Source organism: Hyla sarda, chromosome 6 (genome assembly GCF_029499605.1).
Source record: "Hyla sarda isolate aHylSar1 chromosome 6, aHylSar1.hap1, whole genome shotgun sequence".
Classification (NCBI taxonomy): Eukaryota; Metazoa; Chordata; class Amphibia; order Anura; family Hylidae; genus Hyla; species Hyla sarda.
The window spans coordinates 203,622,832-203,643,847 of NC_079194.1; the positions used below are offsets into that span (position 1 = coordinate 203,622,832).

At 43.3% G+C, this 21,016-nt stretch overlaps 2 protein-coding genes across 9 annotated transcripts in view; one reads left to right on the forward strand and one right to left on the reverse strand.

Moving 5' to 3' along the window:
- The window catches only part of TSNAXIP1 (translin associated factor X interacting protein 1), a 59,460-nt gene extending 43,164 nt beyond the window's left edge, over positions 1–16,296 (forward strand). For both annotated transcript variants that reach the window (XM_056526288.1, XM_056526289.1), the window contains 2 exons: positions 14,146–14,249; positions 14,691–16,296. In XM_056526288.1, coding sequence (XP_056382263.1) covers positions 14,146–14,249; positions 14,691–14,895 — 309 coding nt within the window. In that variant the 3' untranslated portion in view covers positions 14,896–16,296. The remainder of the gene's footprint in view (positions 1–14,145; positions 14,250–14,690) is intronic.
- A 2,683-nt stretch (positions 16,297–18,979) lies between these two features.
- The window catches only part of CENPT (centromere protein T), a 55,783-nt gene continuing 53,746 nt past the window's right edge, over positions 18,980–21,016 (reverse strand). For all 7 annotated transcript variants that reach the window (XM_056526292.1, XM_056526296.1, XM_056526293.1 and 4 more), the window contains 2 exons: positions 20,611–20,715; positions 18,980–19,501 (listed from right to left, as the gene is read on the reverse strand). In XM_056526292.1, the coding sequence (XP_056382267.1) occupies positions 19,378–19,501; positions 20,611–20,715 (229 nt within the window). In that variant the 3' untranslated portion in view covers positions 18,980–19,377. The remainder of the gene's footprint in view (positions 19,502–20,610; positions 20,716–21,016) is intronic.

Genomic DNA, 21,016 nt, shown 5'->3' on the forward strand with positions numbered 1-21,016 from the left:
TTTGACCCATTGACCCGGTGTTTGAATTGCCGCCGGGCGGTGTCTGCTGGTTTCTCCAGTACCTGGCATACTTTGGCATCCCCACTTCCAAAGGGGAACAGTGTTCAGGGGGCTTGGCAAGGTCTGCGACTGAGCTTCATCTCTCTTCCCCCTACATAGGTGGGGTACCAGACTGGGTCCTTGTTTTCTGTCTGGCTTCCCCCATTCTCGTTTTCTACTGCTGCTCTTGCAGCCAGACTTTCTCCTCTGCTGGGAAGTTTGCGCGCTTTTGTGTAGCTCAGTTACAGCCAGTCTGGCCACCATCAGTTGTTTGGGTTCTGCTGTTGCTCTTCTCTTCCCTTGGGGTGTGTTCCTCCTTCCCTTTGTCATAGTCAGTTGCGCTACCCTGCTGCAACAGTCTTTTGGGTATTCTTGTGCCCAGAACCTGGGGTCCTAGCTGGGTGGCCTTTGTCTCCCTCGCAACTTCCATCCTAGTGGGATGTTGCTTCGGAGTACTCTGGGCCATTCGGATCGCTGGGTTCAAGGCTGGTTTTCCTTGTCCTTCCCCACTTATTTCTGGGTGTGCTGGAGGGTCTCCTTTTATCGGGCAACCTTCTAACGGTTGTGGCGGCCCTCTTCTCTAGATCGGTCCTCTGGTCATTGGGCCGTAGTGATGGTTGCGGCCTTGACAAGAGTCCTGCTCCTGCCCAGTCTTCTCTGTGACCCCCCCTCCTTGTGGAGCGGTCTTTCTGTACCACACTTATTCTTGTCTCGACATGGACGTGGGTTTCCTGGAGCATCTTGCGGATGTTGGGTTTGCTCCCCCTACAGGTGTGGGACTTCCAGGAGAGTCTGGATCCTCCAGTTCCTGTGTCGGCTGCTCCAGAGTTCCGGGATCCTCCTTTTGCGGGTGTTCCGCTCCTTGTGTGGCCGTCTTTACTTCCTTCTCTCTTCCGGGGTTCATGTACTCCTGGGATTACGGGCGTTCTGTTCAGCCACTCTTCTGGCCTACTTCACCTTATCCGTCAACAGGGTTTTCTCGTCACATTTATTACTGCTGTTCAGGCTCTGTCTTCCTCTCGGCATCCGTTTTTCCTCCAGGGTGCTCGCGGAGTACCCCTTGGACAGTGTTGTTTGGAGCCTGTAGTTTTTTGGTTCCGGTCATCGCTCTTGTAGAATGGGCCTCTCTGGAGCTGGTTGTTCATCTCTCTTACTTTTCTCCAGCAGTTTCCATTCTCCACCTTGTCTGTGCTCGCCTTCTGTAGGCACAGTTTTCACGGTCATTTTCTCGCCATCTTCTCTTGAATCATTTGATTCTCTGACTGGGGTTCTCTTGTCGTTCCACTTACATTCTTGTTTCCCAGCAGGGATAACCCTCTGTCTGGTTTTGTTCTTTACCTGGAGTTGGTTTCCTACCTCCTACCTGGTTGGTTGCAACTCTTTCTTGTCTCTTTATGTAGACTCTAGGTTTTGAGTCTCTACTAAGGACGGTCCCTTCCTTTGGTGTCCTGGTCCATCTCCATGAATGGTGGGAACTTCTGGACGCTCGGTTGGGGTCTCATCTGTGAGCTTTCCGGTTGACTGGGGTTCAGTCTCCGGACTGACTCCCTTCCTCTGGTGTTTGTTTTTTCCCATCCCAGGGACTGCTTTGGTACGTCCCACCAGTAAGGTGTCCCCCCAATGACGAGTGACCGAGAAAAGGAGATTTTTTGTACTCATCGTATAATCTCTTTCTTGTAGCCTTTATTGGGGGACCACACACACACACCCACCGAATTCTTTTCTAGGGTCCTTCGGACATACTTTTTGTTGGCTTCTCATACTATTTTGTGACAAAACTGATTACCTCACTTCCAGTGGGCGGGTATATCCTGCCAGGGAGGAGCCAATTTTTTTTTCCCAATGTCAGTGCCTCCTAGTGGCAAGAGCATATACCCATCAGTAAGGTGTTCCCCAATGAAGGCTACGAGAAAGAGGTTTTACGGTGAGTACAAAAAATCTCATTTTCCACACAAATGTAAAAAAGCCAGAAAAAAATGCTGGGAAAATGAGTGGCAGTTTTTCTGGAGTTTTTTTTTTTCAGGTGTAAAAAAAAAAAAACAAGTGGAAACCTAGCCTTACTATGATCAATGCTGATCATAAAGGGGCAGCAGCTATGGGAATTCATCTGACACAAGGCCCACACCTAGAACCCCGGGGTTGTCTTATTGTATTTCCTATACTAACTACCTTTGTACCAATATACTGGCATTTAAATACATGCTTCTAAAATGTAGTTAAAAAAATGACCCACTAGGATTAAACTAAAAAAAAAAGTAATGAAAAATTGCACCTACCTCTGTTAGGTTTTCGTTAAATGTTTGCTTGTTTATCGTCTCATCGCTGGCCCTATAACACAGGGCAATACCAGCCTTCATTCAATTAATGCCCAATTTTACGTTCTTCGGATATGTCAGCTTTATCTCAGTGGCTCAAGGTGCAGTTTGATAGCATCAGATTTTAACTTAGATTTTTTTTAGAGGCTTTTTTTTTTTTTTTTTTTTTTTAAAGAAAGAAGCAATCTGATTGTTTGCTATGGGCAATTTCTTCACTGTTCCTATACACAAGGTTTAATAAATCACCCCAAAAGGTGTTTTAGATGGAAATGTGCCAAATACACAAATTTTTTTTTCAATTGATGCCAAAGGAAGGAATTTACCCATTGAAAAATATGCCCCAGTTTCTTTTCTCCCCATTATGGCTGCATTCACATCACACTTTCTTCATAAGGCTGCCGGATCCGTCTGGGAAATTTGAAAACAGGCCACTGCCGTATCTCATTCATTTAAATGAGACAACAGGAGTCAGATAGTGACTCCGGTCGGCTTATTGTTGCACCACATAATTTTTATTGCCGGGCTTCAAACTGGATACAGTGCAGAAATGAGCCGACCAGAGTCACTATCTGACGGTAGGCTTATTTAAATGAATGAGATGTGGCGCAGATACAGCAGCGGCCAGTTTTGAAATTTTCCCGCCGGGACCAACAGCCATATGAAGAAATTGTGGTGTAAATGCGCCCTAAGGCTATGTTCACATGTCAGAATTTCTGTGCCAAATTTAACAGGGTTCTGTTGCGCTGTGCACAAATGTTTCCTGCTCGGAAATTCCGATTTCCGTGTCCACAGAAATAATGAACACATTCATTCTTTCTGCGAACACCGCACAGAATGCATAGCAGTCTGTGAGACGTGCCGTCTTTGCGCTGGCGTTTATGCCCATGCCTGCGTATTTTACGCTGCAGATCTGCCGCTGAAGGACCCCTACAGGGTGCCTTTAGATGTGCCTGCTCGGAGCAGACACACTGCTGCGATGTGCGAGTTGCCGCGCATGCGCGGTATACCCGCACACATTGCGGCCGCTCGCAGCTGTGATGTGCGAGTATACTCGCACATCGGAGTGTGTCTGCTCGTAGCGGCAGATTGCCTCTCCGAGCAGGCACTTGTAAAGGCAGCAAACAGCGGTCCTTCAGGGGCAGCGTAATACGCACTGGGAATCTACTTGTGTGAATGTACTCTGAGGGTGCGTTCACACGCTCTTTGTTTTTGCGGGTTTTCCGCAGCGTATTAGAAAGGGGCGTGCTCTTCTCGGCTGTCCATAGCAGATTGTCCGCGGCGGAATTTACGCTGCGGAAAATCCGCCGTTAGCCCCATTGAAGTCAGTAAGGACTGCAGCAGATTTTCCGCACCGTAAATTCCGCCGCGGACAATCTGCTATGGACAGCCGAGAAGAGCCCGCCCCTTTCTAATACGCTGCGGAAAACCCGCAAAAACAAAGAGCGTGTGAACGTACCCTTACTGTGCAAATATCCTAGAAAATCTTGGAATGTGAAGAGAAATGGGTGGAAATTATTATTATTTTTTTTTTTAACCAACTAATGCCAGAAAGTTAAACAGATTAGTAAATTACTTCTATATAAAAAAAAAATAATCTTAATCCTTCCAGTACTTATTAGCGGCTGTATAATACAGAGGAAATTCTTTTCTGTCACGACCACAGTGCTCTCTGCTGACACCTCTGTCCATGTCTGGAACTGTCCAGAGCAGGAGAAAATCCCCATATGAAACATATGCTGCTCTGGTCAGTTCCTAAAATGGACAGAGGTGTCGGCAGAGAGCAGTGTGGTCACACAGAAAAGAAATCCAAAAAGAATTTCCTCTGTAGTATACAACAGCTAATAAGTACTGGAAGGATTAAGATTTTTTTTTAATAGAAGCAATATACAAATCTGTTCAACTGTCTGACACCAGTTGATTTAAAAATAAAAAGTTTTCCCCGGAGTACCCCTTTAAGACTCTCTAGGCTTCAGTCTGTCTGACGAGTCTAGTTGGGTGCTGGCTGAGGTGACTTCTTAAAATGGAAACACATGATCTGGTTGTTGATGGCCACATGCAGTAACTGCTTCTGAAATGCTGTGGTTAACCTGCATTTTTAGCAATTACTTCCTAATTGCTATATGGCACGTAATAAATAAAAAATGAAGGCTAACAGCAGGATTTGATAAGCAGTTATTGTATACATGCAACAGCAATGCAATAGGATTGGGTGTGTTCACCCAAAGAAAGGTGTTATTTAGGGCTTTGGTTTTGTTATGTAAAGTTTGCATTGCAAATAATTATTGTGGATCTGGTTGCATTCTTATATGTGACTCACATAAGAGAGTGAAACAGTTGCAAAAATAACAAAAAAACAAAACCACGTCAGTGTATGTATGGTCAACATGCTGTTTTTTTTTTTTTTTTTTTTTTGGGGGGGGGGGGGGGGGCTGTGTTGTAAAAATGTAATCATGTTTGACTCTCTGCCAGATTGCACCCTTAGCCCCTTCCTGCAGAATGACTTATATAAACGTCATGATGTGCAGGTAGTTCGCGCATCATGACGTTTATAAAAGTCATTCAGTTAACCCTGCGATGTGCAGCATTGCACGGGTTAACTGGCAGAAGTCCCGCTGTTACCAGCGGGGGACAACTTCTGCAATCACAGTGATCACTGACTGGGGGGGGTTAAAGTTCAGATCCCCTGCTCTGCCCGCCCCTAGAAGTCAGGCAGAGCGGGGGAAGAGGATCCCCGGAGCTGCGGGGGGGACCGCTGCACATACCTGCGGCAGTAAGGACCAGGGACGAAGGCGTCAGGCAAATGGAGGCAGCAGTGAAATTTGCTGTAAAGTGGTATTCACTGCTGCTGCTAGGATTTTCAAAACTACAACTCCCAGCATGCCCAGACAGCCTTTGGCTGTCTGGGCATACTGGGAGTTGTAGTTTTACAACAACTGGATGAGAACAGTTGGGGGACCGCTAAGTAGTAGTGTCCAAACTGTAGCCCTCCAGATGTTGCAAACTTCAGGCATGCTGGGAGTTGTAGTTCGGCAACATCTGAAGGGCCAGATGTTACACAACTACAACTCCCAGCATGCCTGGACTGTCTGGGCATGCTGAGAGTTGTAGTTTTGCAACATCTGGAAGAGCACAGATTGAAGACCACTGCACAGTGGTCCCCAAACTGCGTCCCTCCAGATGTTGCCATACTACAACTCCAAGCATGCACAGACAGCCAAAGGGCATGCTAGAGTTGTAGTTTTGCAACAGCTGGAGGTTTGCCCCCCCCCCCCCCCCCATGTGAATGTATAGGGTACAATCACACGGGCGGGAGTTTACAGCGAGTTTCACGCTGCAAGTTTGAGATGCAGCAAATTTTCCGCTGCATCTCAAACTCCCAGCGGGAAACTCACCGTGAACCCCCGTCCGTGTGAATGTACCCTAAAAACACTACACTACACAAAGTAAATAGTAAAACACTACATATACACATACCCCTACAAAGTCCGCCCCTCCCCAATAAAAATTAAAAACATCAGGTACGGCACTGTTTCCAAAACGAAGACTCCAGCTGTTGCAAAACAACAACTCCTAGCATTGCCGGACAGCCATTAACTGTCCAGGCATCCTGGGAGTTTTGCAACAGCTGGAGGCACCCTGTTTGGGAATCACTGGCGTAGAATATCCCTAATTTAGGCCTCAAATACGCATGGCGCTCTCTCACTTCGGAGCCCTGTCATATTTCAAGGCAACAGTTTATGACCACATATGGGATATTTCCATACTCGGGAGAAATTGTGTTACAAATTTTGGGGGGCTTTTTCTCCTTTTACCCCTTATGAAAAGGTAAAGTTGGAGTCTACACCAGCATGTTATTGTAAAAAAAAGATTTTTTTTACAGTAACTTACTGGTGTTGCCCCATACTTTTTATTTTCACAAAAGGGAAAAGGGAAAAAAGACTGCCAAAATTTGTAACGCAATTTCTCCTGAGTACGGAAATACCCCACATGTCGACGTAAAATGCTCTGCGGGCGCACAACAAGGTTCAGGGTGAGAGAGCGCCATGTACATTTGAGGTGATTTGAACAGGGGTGGCTGATCGTTACAGCGGTTCTGACATGAGCGCAAAAAAAAAAAACACCCACATGTGACCCCATTTTGGAAACTACACCCCTTAAGGTACATAACAAGGAGTATAGTGAACCTTAACTACCCACAGGTGTTTGAAGAATTTTCGTTGAAAATTAAAAATACATTTTTTTCACTAAAATGCTGGTGTTATCCCAAATTTTTCATTTTCACAAGGGGTAATAGGAAAGGCCCCCCAAAATTTGTAACCCCATTTCTTCTGAGTATATAAATACCCCATATGTGGATGTAAAGTGCTCTGCGGGTGAACTACAATGCTCAGAAGAGAAGGAGTGCCATTGGGCTTTTGGAGAAAGAATTTGGCTGGAATTGAAGGCCACGTGTGTTTACAAAGCACCATGGTGCCAGAAAAGTGGACCCCCCCCATATGTGACCCCATTTTGGAACTACACCCCTCACAGAATGTAATAATGGGTGCAGTGAGCATTTACACCCCACAAGTGTCTGACAGATTTTTGGAATAGTGGTCCATGAAAATTTTATTTTTCATTTGCACGGCCCACTGTTCCAAAAGTCTGTCAAACACCTGTGGGGTGTTAACCCCTTAAGGGCCCAGCCAATTTTCACTGTAGGACACGGCCATTTTTTGCACATCTGACCACTGTCACTTTAAACATTAATAACTCTGGGATGCTTTTACCTTTCATTCAGATTCCGAGAATGTTTTTTCGTGACATATTCTACTTTATGTTAGTGGTAAAATTTTGTCAATACTTGCATAATTTCTTGGTGAAAAATTCCAAAATTTGATGAAAAAATTGAAAATGTTGCATTTTTTTAACTTTGAAGCTCTCTGCTTATAAGGAAAATGAATATCCCAAATAAATTATATATTGATTCACATATACAATATGTCTACTTTATGTTTCCATCATAAAGTTGACATGTTTTTACTTTTGGAAGACCTCAGAGGGCTTCAAAGTATAGCAGCAATTTTCCAATTTTTCCCAAAATGTTCAAAATCTAAATTTTTCAGGGACCAGTTCTGTTTTGAAGTGGATTTGAAGGGCCTTCATATTAGAAATACCCCATAAATGACCCCATTATAAAAACCTGCACCCCTCAAAGTATTCACAATGACATTCAAAAGGTTTGTTAACCCTTTAGGTGTTTCACAGGAATAGCAGCAAATTGAAGGAGGAAATTCAAAATCTTCATTTTTTACACTGGCATGTTGTTTTAGACCCAGTTATTGAATTGTTACAAGGGGTAAAAGGAGATAAATCTTCCTAAAATGTGTAACCCAATTTCTCTTGAGTAAGAAAATACCTCATATGTGTATGTCAAGTGTTCGGCGGGCGCAGTAGAGGGCTCAGAAGGGAAGGAGCGACAGATGGATTTTGGAGAGTTTTTCTGAAATGGTTTTTGGGGGGGCATGTCACATTTCGGAAGCCCCTATGGTGCCAGAACAGCCAAAAAAAAACACATGGCATACCATTTTGGAAACTACACCCCTCAAGGCATGTAACAAGGGGTCCAGTGAGCCTTAACACCCCACAGGTGTTTGATGACTTTTCTTTAAAGTTGGATGTGAAAATGATTTTTTTTTTTCACTAAAATGCTAGTTTTTACAAGGGGTAATAGGACAAAATGCCCCTCAAAATTTGAAACCCCATCTCTTCTGAGTATGGAAATACCCCATGTGTGGACGTCAAGTGCTCTGCTGGCGCACTACAATGCTCAGAAGAGAAGGAGCGCCATTGAGCTTTTGGGAAAAAAATTGTTTGGAATGGAAGTCAGGTGCCATGTGCGTTTACAAAGCCCCCTGTGGTGCCAGAACAGTGGACCCCCCCCCCCCCCACATGTCACCCTATTTTGGAAACTACACCCCTCACTGAATTTAATAAGTGATGCAGTGAGTATTTACACCCCACTGGCGTTTGACAGATCTTTGGAACAGTGGGCTGTGCAAATGAAAAATTAAATTTTTCATTTTCACGGACCACTGTTCTAAAAATCTGCCAGACACCTGTGGGGCGTAAATGCTCACTGTACCCCTTATTACATTACGTGAGGGGTGTAGTTTCCAAAATGGGGTCGCATATGGGTATTTATTTTTTTGCGTTTATGTCAGAACCGCTGTAAAATCGGCCACCACTGTGCAAATCACCAATTTAGGCCTCAAATGTACATGGTGCCTTGCTCCTGGGCCTTGTTGTGCGCCGCAGAGCATTTTACGCCCACATATGGGGTATTTCTGTACTCAGGAGAAATTGCATTACAAATTTTGGGGGTCTTTTTTTCCTTTTAACGCTTGTGAAAATTAAAAGTATGGGGCAACACCAGCATGTTAGTGTAAAATGTTTAATTTTTTTACACTAACATGCTGGTGTAGCCCCCAACTTTTCCTTTTCATAAGGGGTAAAAGGAGAAAAAGCCCCCCAAAATTTGTAGTGCAATTTCTCCCGAGTACGGAGATATCCCATATGTGGCCCTAAACTGTTTCCTTGAAATACGACAGGGCTCCGAAGTGAGAGAGCTCCATGCGCATTTGAGGACTATATTAGGGATCGCATAGGGGTGGACATAGGGGTATTCTACGTCAGTGATTCCCAAACAGGGTGCCTCCGGCTGTTGCTAAACTCCCAGCATGACTGGACAGTCAGTGGCTGTCCGGAAATGCTGGGAGTTGTTGTTTTGCAACAGCTGGAGGCTTCGTTTTGGAAACACTGCCATACAATACGTTTTTTATTGGGGGGGGGGGACAGTATAAGGGGGTGTATATGTAGTGTTTTACTCTTTATTATGTGTTAGTGTAGTGTTTTTAGGGTACATTCACACTGGCGTGTTACGGTGAGTTTGCGCTGCGGTGAAAAATTTGCCGCAGCCCAAACTTGAAGCAGGAAACTTACTCTAAACCTGCCCGTGTGAATGTACCCTGTATGTTCACATGGGGGGGGGCAAACCTCCAGCTGTTTCAAAACTACAACTCCCAACATGTACTGACAGACCGTGCATGCTGGGAGTTGTACTTTTGCAACAGCTGGAGACACCCTGGTTGGAAAACCTTCAGTTAGGTTCTGTTACCTAACTCAGTATTTTCCAACCAGTCTGCCTCCAGCTGTTGCAAAACTACAACTCCCAGCATGCACTGATTGCCGAAGGGCATGCTGAGAGATGTAGTTATGCAATAGCTGGAGGTACGCAACTACAACTCCCAGCATGCCGAGACAGCTGTTTGGGCATGCTGGGATTTGCAGTTTTGCAACATTTGGAGTGCTTCAGTTTTAGAGAACACTGCAAAGTGATCTCCAAACTGTGGTCCTCCATCTGTTGCAAAACTACAAATTCCAGCATGCACAGACAGCAAACAGTTGTTTGGGCATGCCGGGAGTTGTAGTTTTGCAACATCTGGAGGGCTACAGTTAGAGACCACTGTATAATGGTCTCAAACTGTACCCTCCAGATGTTGCTAGGCAACTCACCGGCTTCCGTCGGATCCAGCCGCACGTCATCGCCGCCTGCCGATCTCCTTTGCCCGCAGCCTCCGTCGCCCGCCCGGATCGGTAAGTGGATCTTCAGCGCCGGTCTCCTTCCGTTCCCCGTTCTGCCCCGCCTATTGTGGGTGGGCAGGACGGGGAAAACGAAAGTTAACCCCCCACCCCCGATCTGCTATTGGTGGTCGCGTCTAGATCACCAATAGCAGGGATAGGAGGGGGGGAACCCGTGCCACCTCACTCCTATCACTTCAGGGGGATCCTGGGTGTCTTAGACAACCGCGATCCCCCTTATATTCCAGGTCACTGGATCACTATAGACCCGTAATCGCGCAAATCGCAAGTGTGAATTCACTTGCGATTTGCCGCCATCGCCGAAATGGGGGGTCTGATGACCCCCCTGGGCGTTTGCACGGGATGCCTGCTGAACGATTTCAGCAGGCATCCCGGTCCGATCCCCGCCCGGCGTGCGGCAGGGGCCGGAATTCTCCATGACATACGCGTACGTCATGGGTCCTTAAGGGGTTAAGGCTCACTGCACCCCTTGTTACGTGCCTGGAGGGGTGTAGTTTCCAAAATAATAGGCAATGTGTTGTTTTTTTTTTTTTTTCTGGCACCATAGGGGCATCCTAAATGTGACATGCCCCCCAAAAACCATTTCAGCTAAATTTGCTTTCAAAAAGCCAAGTGTGGCTCCTTCTCTTCTGAACATTGTACTTGATGTCCGCATATGGGGCATTTTCTCCTATTTCCTCCTGTTAAAATGGTAAATTTGGGGAAAAAACTGCATTTTTGTGGACATTTTTTTTTTCATTTACACATCCGAATTTAGCGAAAAGTTGTCAAACACCTGTGGGGTGTTAAGGCTCACGTTTTTTTTTTGCTGTTATGGAACCATAGGGACTTCCTAAATGCGGCATGCCCCCCAAAAACCATTTCAGAAAAACTCACTCTTCAAAATCCCATTGTCGCTCCTTCGCATCTGAGCCCTCTACTGCGCCCACAGAGCACTTTACCGTGGGGATCAAAAGTTTGGGCACCCCAAGTAAAACATTTTATTAATGTGCATAAAGAAGCCAAGGAAAGATGGAAAAATCTCCAAAAGGCATCAAATTACAGATTAGACATTCTTATAATATGTCAACAAAAGTTAGATTTTATTTCCATCATTTACATTTTCAAAATAATAGAAAACAAAAAAATGGCGTCTGCAAAAGTTTGGGCACCCTGCAGAATTTATAGCATGCACTGCCCCCTTTGCAAAGCTGAGACCTGCCAGTGTCATGGATTGTTCTCAGTTATCATCTGGGAATACCAGGTGATGTCAATCTCAAAGGTTTTAAATGCCCAGACTCATCTGACCTTGCCCCAACAATCAGCACCATGGGTTCTTCTAAGCAGTTGTCTAGAAATCTGAAACTGAAAATAGTTGACGCTCACAAAGCTGGAGAAGGCTATAAGAAGATAGCAAAACGTTTTCAGATGTCAATAACCTCTGTTCAGAATGTAATTAAGAAATGGCAGTCATCAGGAACAGTGGAAGTTAAAGCAAGATCTGGAAGACCAAGAAAAATATCCGACAGAACAGCTCGCAGGATTGTGAGAAAAAAAATTCAAAACCCACGTTTGACTGCACAATCCCTCCAGAAAGATCTTGCAGACACTGGAGTTGTGGTACACTATTCCACTATAAAGAGATACAAATATGGTCTTCATGGAAGAGTCATCAGAAGAAAACCTCTTCTACGTCATCACCACAAAAATCAGCGTTTGAACTTTGCAAATGAACATATAGACAAGCCTGATGCATTTTGGAAACAAGTTCTGTGGACCGATGAGGTTAAAATTGAACTTTTTGGCCGGAATGAGCAAAGGTATGTTTGGAGAAGAAGGGGAACAGAATTTAATGAAAAGAACCTCTGTCCTACTGTTAAGCATGGGGGTGGATCAATCATGCTTTGGGGTGGTATTGCAGCCAGTGCCCAGGGAACATCTCACGAGTAGAAGGAAAAATGGATTCAATAAAATTTCAGCAAATTTTGGATGCTATCCGTGAAAAAACTGAAGTTAAAGAGAGGATGGCTTCTACAAATGGATAATGATCCTGAACACACCTCGAAATCCATGGGGGATTACATCAAGAGCCATAAACTGAAGGTTTTGCCATGGCCTTCACAATCTCCTGACCTCAACATAATTGAAAATGTATGGATAGACCTTAAAAGAGCAGTGCGTGACAGACAGCCCAAAAATCTCAAAGAACTGGAAGACTTTTGTAGGGAAGAATGGGCAAAGATACCTCAAACAAGAATTGAAAGACTCTTGGCTGGCTACAAAAAGTGTTTACAAGCTGTTAACTCTGCAGGGTGCCCAAACTTTTGCAGACGCCATTTTTTTGTTTTCTGTTATTTTGAAAGTGTAAATGATGGAAATAAAATCTAACTTTTGTTGACATATTATAAGAATGTCTAATCTGTAATTTGATGCCTTTTGGAGATTTTAATTTGTAATTTGATGCCTTTATGCAAATGAATACAAATTTTTACCTGGGGTGCCCAAACTTTTGATCCCCACTGTACGTTCAGATATGAGGGGTTTCCTTACTCGAGAGAAATTGGGTAACACACTTTGGAGGGCATTTTCTCCTTTTACCCCTTGTAAAAGTTCAAAAACCGGGTCTACAAGAACATGTTAGTGTAAAAAAATGGAGATTTAGAATTTTCTCCTTCAATTTGCTGCTATTCCTGTGAAACACCTAAAGGGTCAACAAATCTTCTGAATATCATTTTGTATACTTTGAGGGATGCAGTTTTTATTATGGGGTCATATGGGTATGAGTTCTAATATGAAGGCCCTTCAAATTCACTTAAAAACTGATCTGGACCCTGAAAAACTCCGATTTTTAAAATTTTGTAAAAAATTGGAAAATTGCTGCTATACTTTGAAGCCCTCTGATGTTTTCCAAAAGTAAAAACATGTCAACTTTATGATGCCAACATAAATAGACATATTTTATATGTGAATCAATATATAATTTATTTGGAATGTCTATTTTCCTCACAAGCAGAGAGCTTCAAAGTTAGAAAAATGCTAAATCTTCAAATTTTTCATGAAATTTTTCACCAAGAAATTATGCAAGTATCGACGAAAATTTACCACTATGATAAAGTAGAATGTCACGAAAAAACTCTCGGAGTCAACTTCATAAAGTAAAAGCATCCCAGAGTTTATTAATGCTTAGTGACAGTGGTCAGATGTTAAAGGGGTACTCCGGTGGATTTTTTTTTTAAATCAACTGGTGCCAGAAAGTTAAACAGATTTGTAAATTTTATTTATATAGCGCCTACAGATTCCGCAGTAATTAGCTGCTGAATACTACAGAGGAAATTATTTTCTTTTTGGAACACAGTGCTCTCTGCTGACATCTGTCCATTTTAAGAACTGTCCAGATTAGGAGAAAATCCCCATAGCAAACATATGCTGCTCTGGACAGTTCCTAAAATGGACTGTCCACAGTGCTCTCTGGTGACATCACAAGCACAGTGCTCTCTGCGGACATCTCTGTCCATTTTAGGAACTGTCCAGAGCAGCATGTGTTTGCTATGGGGATTTTCTCCTACTCTGGACATTTCTTAAAATGGACAGAGATGTCAGCAGAGAGCACTGTGCTCGTGATGTCAGCAGAGAGCTCTGTGTTTCAAAAAGAAAATAATTTCCTCTGTAGTATTCAGAGTAATAAGTACTGGAAGGATTAAGATTTTTTTTAACAGATTTTTTTTTTTTTTTTTTACAAATCTGTTTAACTTTCTGGCACCAGTTGATTTACAAAAAAAGTTTTCCACCAGAGTACCCCTTTAAGTTAGTGGCCATACCTAAGATTGGCTTTGTCTGTATGAGAAACCGGCTGCAGCCAGTTTGAACTAAAATCTAGAGCAGTGTTTCCCAACCAGGGTGCCTGCAGCAGTTGCAAAACTACAACTCCCAGCATGCCCCAACAGCAAACGGCTGTCGGGGCATGCTGGGAGTTGTAGTTTTGCAACAACTGGAGGCACCCTGGTTGGGAAACACTGATCTAGAGTGATAAAGTACAACTTATCTTGAAAAAAACAAAAACCTTCACACAGTTAAGTAAAAAAAAGAGGAAAAATTCCTATTCTTCACAGGATTAACTTACATACTGTATATGGATTATGAATCTCATGCACTTTTTTTTCCCTCCAAACAGGATGAAGAGGGTAATCCTAGTCATTTTATTGCAATACTCAGAAATCAATTTTCTGCCGAGAGAAAGCAATATCTGAAAGAATTGAGAAATAAACTTAGAAACAGGTAAGTGATTATTAAAGGGGGTTGGCCACCTTGTGTTTTCTTCTCCCTGTATGAAACTGTCCCTCTCTCACATCCTAGATTGGACAGGGAGCAGGATATTTCAAATTAGATAGTAACATCACCACTACTGTCCTGAACAATGCTGATGCTGCTATCTAAAGCGTCCTTTGCAGCATCGGGGACATGACAAGCTTGTTCTCCCGCTTCCTCTGGCCTCTGGCCCCTCCCCCCCCCCCCCCCCCCCACACAGTAAATGTAGAGGGGAAAAAAACAGGGAAAGCAGGCTAGTCTGCTAATTACAATATTAGTAAAAGTACATAATTTGCAGGAATATATAATGGTGACATTAGTGAATTATGGTATGAGTCTTGTATTGAGCTGTTTAGATGTTTTGTCTGTGAACAGAATGTTTATAAAATGTTTTTTTTGTTTATATTTTAGTAATGTTAAACCCGAAGAACTTAAGGCAGCATTTTTGTCTGTGGATCCTGCCATTGATGACAAAACATTAGATAAATATCTTACTCGGGCCTTCCAATTGACCAAGGATCAACTAGAAGTGACAAAGCCATTGCCTCTCAAACAGCTATTTCACAATCTGGAGGCTGTAAACCTAAGGAAAACTGGACCTGTAGCTCAAGTCTAAATAGGTCACATATGAGATGTTAAAGATTTTGGAACATATTCAGCATAGCTATACATTACCTGTAACTAAGCGCTTAGACATGGGCCTCTCCAGTTATTGCAAAACTATAATTCCCGCAATACCTAATTCCGAGAGGCTGGGAGTTGCAATTCTGCAACTGGTGGAGAATCTTAAACGACACCTCCAGCAAAATACAACTTATCCCCTATCCACAGGATAGGGAATAAGTGTCTGATCGCAGGGAGTCCAACCGCTGGGGCCCCCCTGCAATCTCCCAAACAGGGTCCCCCGCATTTACATGAGCGGCTCGTCAACCTCTGAGGTAGACGGTACGCCCCCTACGGTTCTATGGGGGGGAGGCACGAACGCTGCCTCCCCACCTCTCTCATAGAGATATATGGAGGAGGTGTGTCAGCCACGACGTCACGCAGCGGACGGCATGCCTCCTGCACGGGAGAGCCGGGGCCCCGTGCAGAAGATCGCAAGGGGTCCCAGCGGTCGGACCCCTCGTGATCAGACACTTATCCTGTGGATAGGGGATAAGTTCTCTTTTGCTGCAGATGTCCTTTAAAAGATAAAAAATGAAAACTAAAACTGAGTCAGTGTCAAAAATAAATAAGTCACTCACCTGCTCTGACCCTGACCTCCCTCCCCAATCTGCTACTGTCTGACTGCTCCTGCTCCCAGTGCTGCTTCCTTTGACAGGAACTGTCCATTCAGTTGGTGGGTCACTAATCTGGTCAGTGATTGACCGAACCACCTCCCATAGACATGAATGGAGGAAGCGTGGAGTGACGTCACATCCCCGTCTCGGAAGCAGCGCCTGCAGAGATCATGGGGGGACCCCTGCGATCAAACATCTTATCCCTTATCCTTTGGATAGGAGATAAAATGTATAAACCCGGAATATCTCATTAATATGGGTGCAGAAATGTGCTTGCATCAAGTTTGTGTCATTTAGTACATTATCTATTTTTATATAAATAACTTTTTTTTTTTGTAGAACAGTGCAACCATAGTAAGTCCATAGTAATTAGTAAATGTTAGATCGGTGTAGTGGGTTGACTGCTAAGAACTTACAGATTGCTACAATGGGAAGTCCTCTCCTTCCCAGCATGTTTGCATGGAGTGATGGTCTAGCAAATGTTTGCTGCTCAATTCAGAGCCCATTCTACCAGTTAATATGGAGGGAGGGGTCCCAGTGATTACACTAGTACCGATCTAACATTACTTATCCAGTAATTAGGTGGTATAGGCTTTGAAGTTCTGAACTCTAAACCAACACACCTTCTCTATTTCTAATGGACTTAAGTTTGCTTGATCTATTTTATATTAGATCCAAACAAAACATCATAGACCCCATTTATGTACAGTCATGGCTGTAAATGTTGGCACCCCTGAAATTTTTTAAGAAAATGAAGTATTTCTCACAGAAAAGGATTGCAGTAACACATGTTTTGCTATACACATGTTTATTCCCTTTGTGTGTATTGGAACTAAACAAAAAAAAAAAAAAAGGAAAAAAAAGCAAATTGGACATAATTTCACATAACTCCAAAAATGGGCTGGACAAAATTAATGGCACCCTTAACGTAATATTTGGTTGCACACCCTTTGGAAAAAATAGCTTCCTATAACCATCGATAATCTTCTTACACCTCTCAGCCGGAATGTTGGACCACTCTTCCATTACAAACTGCTCCAAGTCTCTCTTATTGGAAGGGCGCCTTTTCCCAACAGCAATTTTAAGATCTCTCCACAGGTGTTCAATGGGATTTAGATCTGGACTCATTGCTGGCCACTTCAGAACTCTCCAGCACTTTGTTGCCATCCATTTCTGGGAGCTTTTTGACATATGTTTGGGGTCATTGTCCTGCTGGAAGACCCAAGATCTCGGACACAAACCCAGCTTTCTTACACTGGGCTGTACAGTGCGACCCAAAATATGTTGGTAATCCTCAGATTTCATGATGCCTTGCACACCTTCAAGGCACCCAGTGCCAGAGGCAGCAAAACAACCACAAAACATCATTGAACCTCCACCATATTTCACTGTAGGTACTGTGTTCTTTTCTTTGTAGGCCTCATTCTGTTTTGTGTAAACAGTAGAATGATGTGCTTTACCAAAAAGCTCTATCTTGGTCTCATCTGTCCACAAGATGTTTACCCAGAAGGATTTTGACTTACTCAAGTTCATTTTGGCAAAATATAGTCTTGATTTTTTATGTCTGTGCCAGCAGTAGGGTCCTCCTGGGTCTCCTGCTATAGCGTTTCATTTCATTTAAATGTCAACTGATAGTTCGCGCTAGAATACAAAGAAAAAGCTGGCAACCAAAATCAATGCACACCAACACCTCTATATATGCAACCTAGTAAATTTTATTTATATTGAAAAAAGGAAGGGGGGGGGGGGGGGGGGAACAAACACCATTAAAAACATACATAGAGCATAGGAATGTAATCCTATCTCTACCCCCTGTCTCACACTAAATGGCATGCTGGGTGAATGAAATAATCACATGTACATGTAAACCCATATAACAAAGCCAGATCCTAAATATAAAGTAAATGATCAGAAAATCAGCAGGAGACCTTAATATCCCAATAAAGTGCCCTAGTGCATCCAATCTAATACCATGTGACCATAGATAAGTCAATAATGATAATATACAGTATCAACAAAGTATAAATATAGAAAAAAACGGCAATATTAGATATGTGCAAATACCCACAATAGATATGTGTACTACACCTTAAGGTCCCAAACCACATCCAAAAACCTGGCTTGAAAGATGGCAACAAAAAAAAAAGGGGTTAAGCAATAATACATATAGGACAATTTCACCCAGAGTCAGGGGGACAACTTGCCCCATGCATTCCGCCACACAAGACGGTGGCTTCCTCAGGAGTTTGCACTGACACTGATGCTCCCTGAGCCTGTAGGATAGCTTTAATATTTTTGGAACTTGTTTGGGGCTGCTTATCCAGCATCCGGACTATCCTGCTTTGACACCTTTCATCAGTTTTTCTCTTCTGTCCACACACCTAGGGAGATTAGCTACAGTGCCATGGGTTGCAATTTTTTTGATAATGTTGTGCACTGTGGACAAATGCAAATCTAGATCTTGGGAGATGGACTTTGTAACCTTGAGATTGTTGATATTTTTCCACAATTTTGGTTCTCAAATCCTCAGACAGTTCTCTTCTCCTCTTTCTTTTATCCATGCTTAGGGTGCGTTCCCACAGGGCGTATACGCAGCGTATTTGACGCTGCGCAAAATTTATGGCAGCAGCGGGAAATACGCTGCGTATCCCTTGCTCACTATACACACAGGGCTTTCCAGCGGCCGCCCTATGTGTGTAGTGAGTTTTGGAGGCGGAGCCGCGCGGCACAGACACGCCGGCATATGGCTCCGCCTCCAAAACTCACTACACACATAGGGCTGCCGCCGAAAAGCCCTGTGTGTATAGTGAGCAAGGGATACGCAGCGTATTTCCCGCTGCTGCCATAAATTTTGCGCAGCGTCAAATACGCTGCGTATACGCCCTGTGGGAATGCACCCTAAGTGTGGTACACACAGACACACAATGCAAAGACTAAGTGAACTTTTCTCCTTTTTATCTGCTTTCAGGTGTGATTTTTATATTGCCCACACCTGTTACTTGCCCCAGGTGAGTTTTAAAGGAGCATCACATGCTTGAAACAATCTTATTTTTCCACAATTGTGAAAGGGTGCCAATTTTGTCCAGCTCATTTTTGGAGTTTGGTGTGACATTATGTCCAATTTGCTTTTTAAGTTTAGTTCCAATACATACAAAGGGAATAAACGTGTATAGCAAAACATGTGTTACTGCAATCCTTTTCTGTGAGAAATACTTCATTTTCTTTAAAAATTTCAGGGGTGCCAACATTTACGGCCATGACTGTATCTGAAAATATATCTGGCATATTTGCCATTACACAAACAAACAATGACTTTCAGTAAGGTTCAAGTATTTCTGAAGACAAGAATAAAACATACCGGAGCCAACAAGATCTCTTAACACAAGTGTGCATAATAACCTGATCTTTGGAAGACAATACTGGATAGTGATATGGACAATAATAGTATGCCCATGTTTATTAAAATAAAAAAAGGGAAAAAATACACGAAGGAATCAACATTATTTCTGAAAAATTGTATATAGAATAGGTAAAAAAATAAATTACAAAAATCGAACAGGTCCCAGGACAGAGAATAAAATCACTCTTTCCTTTCCTATGTAAGAAAGAGGAAACCAGATGTGCTAGACTAGAAACTTCAAGGTCGACAACTATTTTATTTCATTACAATAAGAACAGAAAAAATAATCAAAACACTTTTTTTCTTTATTTGCACTTTCTGAAATAAAGGGCAAATATTAAGCCCCTCAACACTTTACACTAATTATTACTATTTACATAATAACATATATAACACTACCATTTTTACACAGATAAGGTTACATTTTTGGAAACACTTTATTTCCACTCATTGCACATGGAATTAGAAGTCTTCTACAATCCAGTGGTAAATGTTTTTCAATGAGAACATTAAGGGAAGTGGTATCAGTCACCAAACGCTGCCTACAAGTGGAAAACATACAAGATGGTTAAAGTGTTATTTACTAAAGATCTTCATTTCTAACAAATTCAAATGGACAAATTACAAAATGATCAATCAGGTAGGTGTTAAGAAATACAGTATTGTCGGACTAGAAGACAAGATAACATCTTGCTAAAAAGGGTCTTGCTTTAGCCTGCCATTAGGGTGATCCAGCAGTGGGAGCCTGCCCGACCACTCTTCTCTCCCTGCTTCTACCTAGCACTGATCTATGATCACAAAGCAGGAAAGGAGAGGAAGCTGGATGTGATGTGTAGATTGCCTACAGCTTCCATCCAAAAGAGAACAAAATACCCAGTTCTAAATTTCAGGTACTGCGCAGCTGCAGGACCTTTCTTAATGGAGTACTGCAGGCATAGACCACTTATCCCCTATCCGTAGCATAGGGGATAAGTGTCTGATGGCTGGTGGTCTGACTGCTGGGACCCCCCTGTGATCTTCCGTACGTGGACCTGGCACTGCCGTGCTTGTGTCATTGACCTCACTAAGAGGTCGACAGACATGACCTCTCCATTCAGTTCTATGGGAGAGGCGGAAAAGCACAAACACAGCATCTCTGCCTCTCCATAGAGATACATGGAGGGGGCGTGTTGGCCACGGCATCATGCTTCCTGCACTGGGAGAGCCGTGGCCCCGTATAGGAGATCGCAGGGGTCCCATCAGTCGTTAGCTGCACGGAGCGAAGATCGCTCCATGTCTGATGACTCGCGATAAAGGGGCCGGAGTATCTTGACGTCACGGCCCCGCCCCCATAATGCAAGTCTATGGGAGGGGGCGTGATGGCTACAACACCCCCTCCCGTAGACTTGCATTGAGTGGGCGGGGTGTGATGTAATAAGGGGGTGGAGCCATGACATCACAATACTCCGGCCCCTGTATCGTGAGTCATCAGACACGGAGAGATCTTTGCTCCATGCAGCTAACGACAAGCGAGTGCTGCAGGAGAGATTGCGGGGGTCCCCAGCGGCAGGACCTTTGGATAGGGGATAAGATGTCTAGGGGCGGAGTACACCTTTTAATTCTACATACATAATATGCACATACTCCTTATGGGATCAAAGTTTTACTTTACCTTTTCATAAGAAGCTCCATGTCAGCACGTGTTACTGTTTTCCTGTTGGCATGTGCAGTGTATGCAGACAGATCCACTGCTAGCTGGTTTACATATAATTCTAAGCTGTGCGGAAGAAAAAAAATGTATAGGTTCTGTACCAAGGTGGAATAAGCTATTACAATTTAAGAAAATTTGTAACTTTATTTATGCCTAGTAGAAGGCACAAGTTATGAATCATTATAATAACAATATTTATTGATCTAGCATAAACAAATTCTGCACAATTATGAGGGTAAAAGACAAATACGATGCTGGCTTTTTCCTAGGGATTTCCTGTCCAAAAATACGCATTTCAGCACGTTGTTTCTTTTATAATGTTGTGTCTCCCCTAACTTATGTGTTCTGATTGGCTAAGCGGACCTAT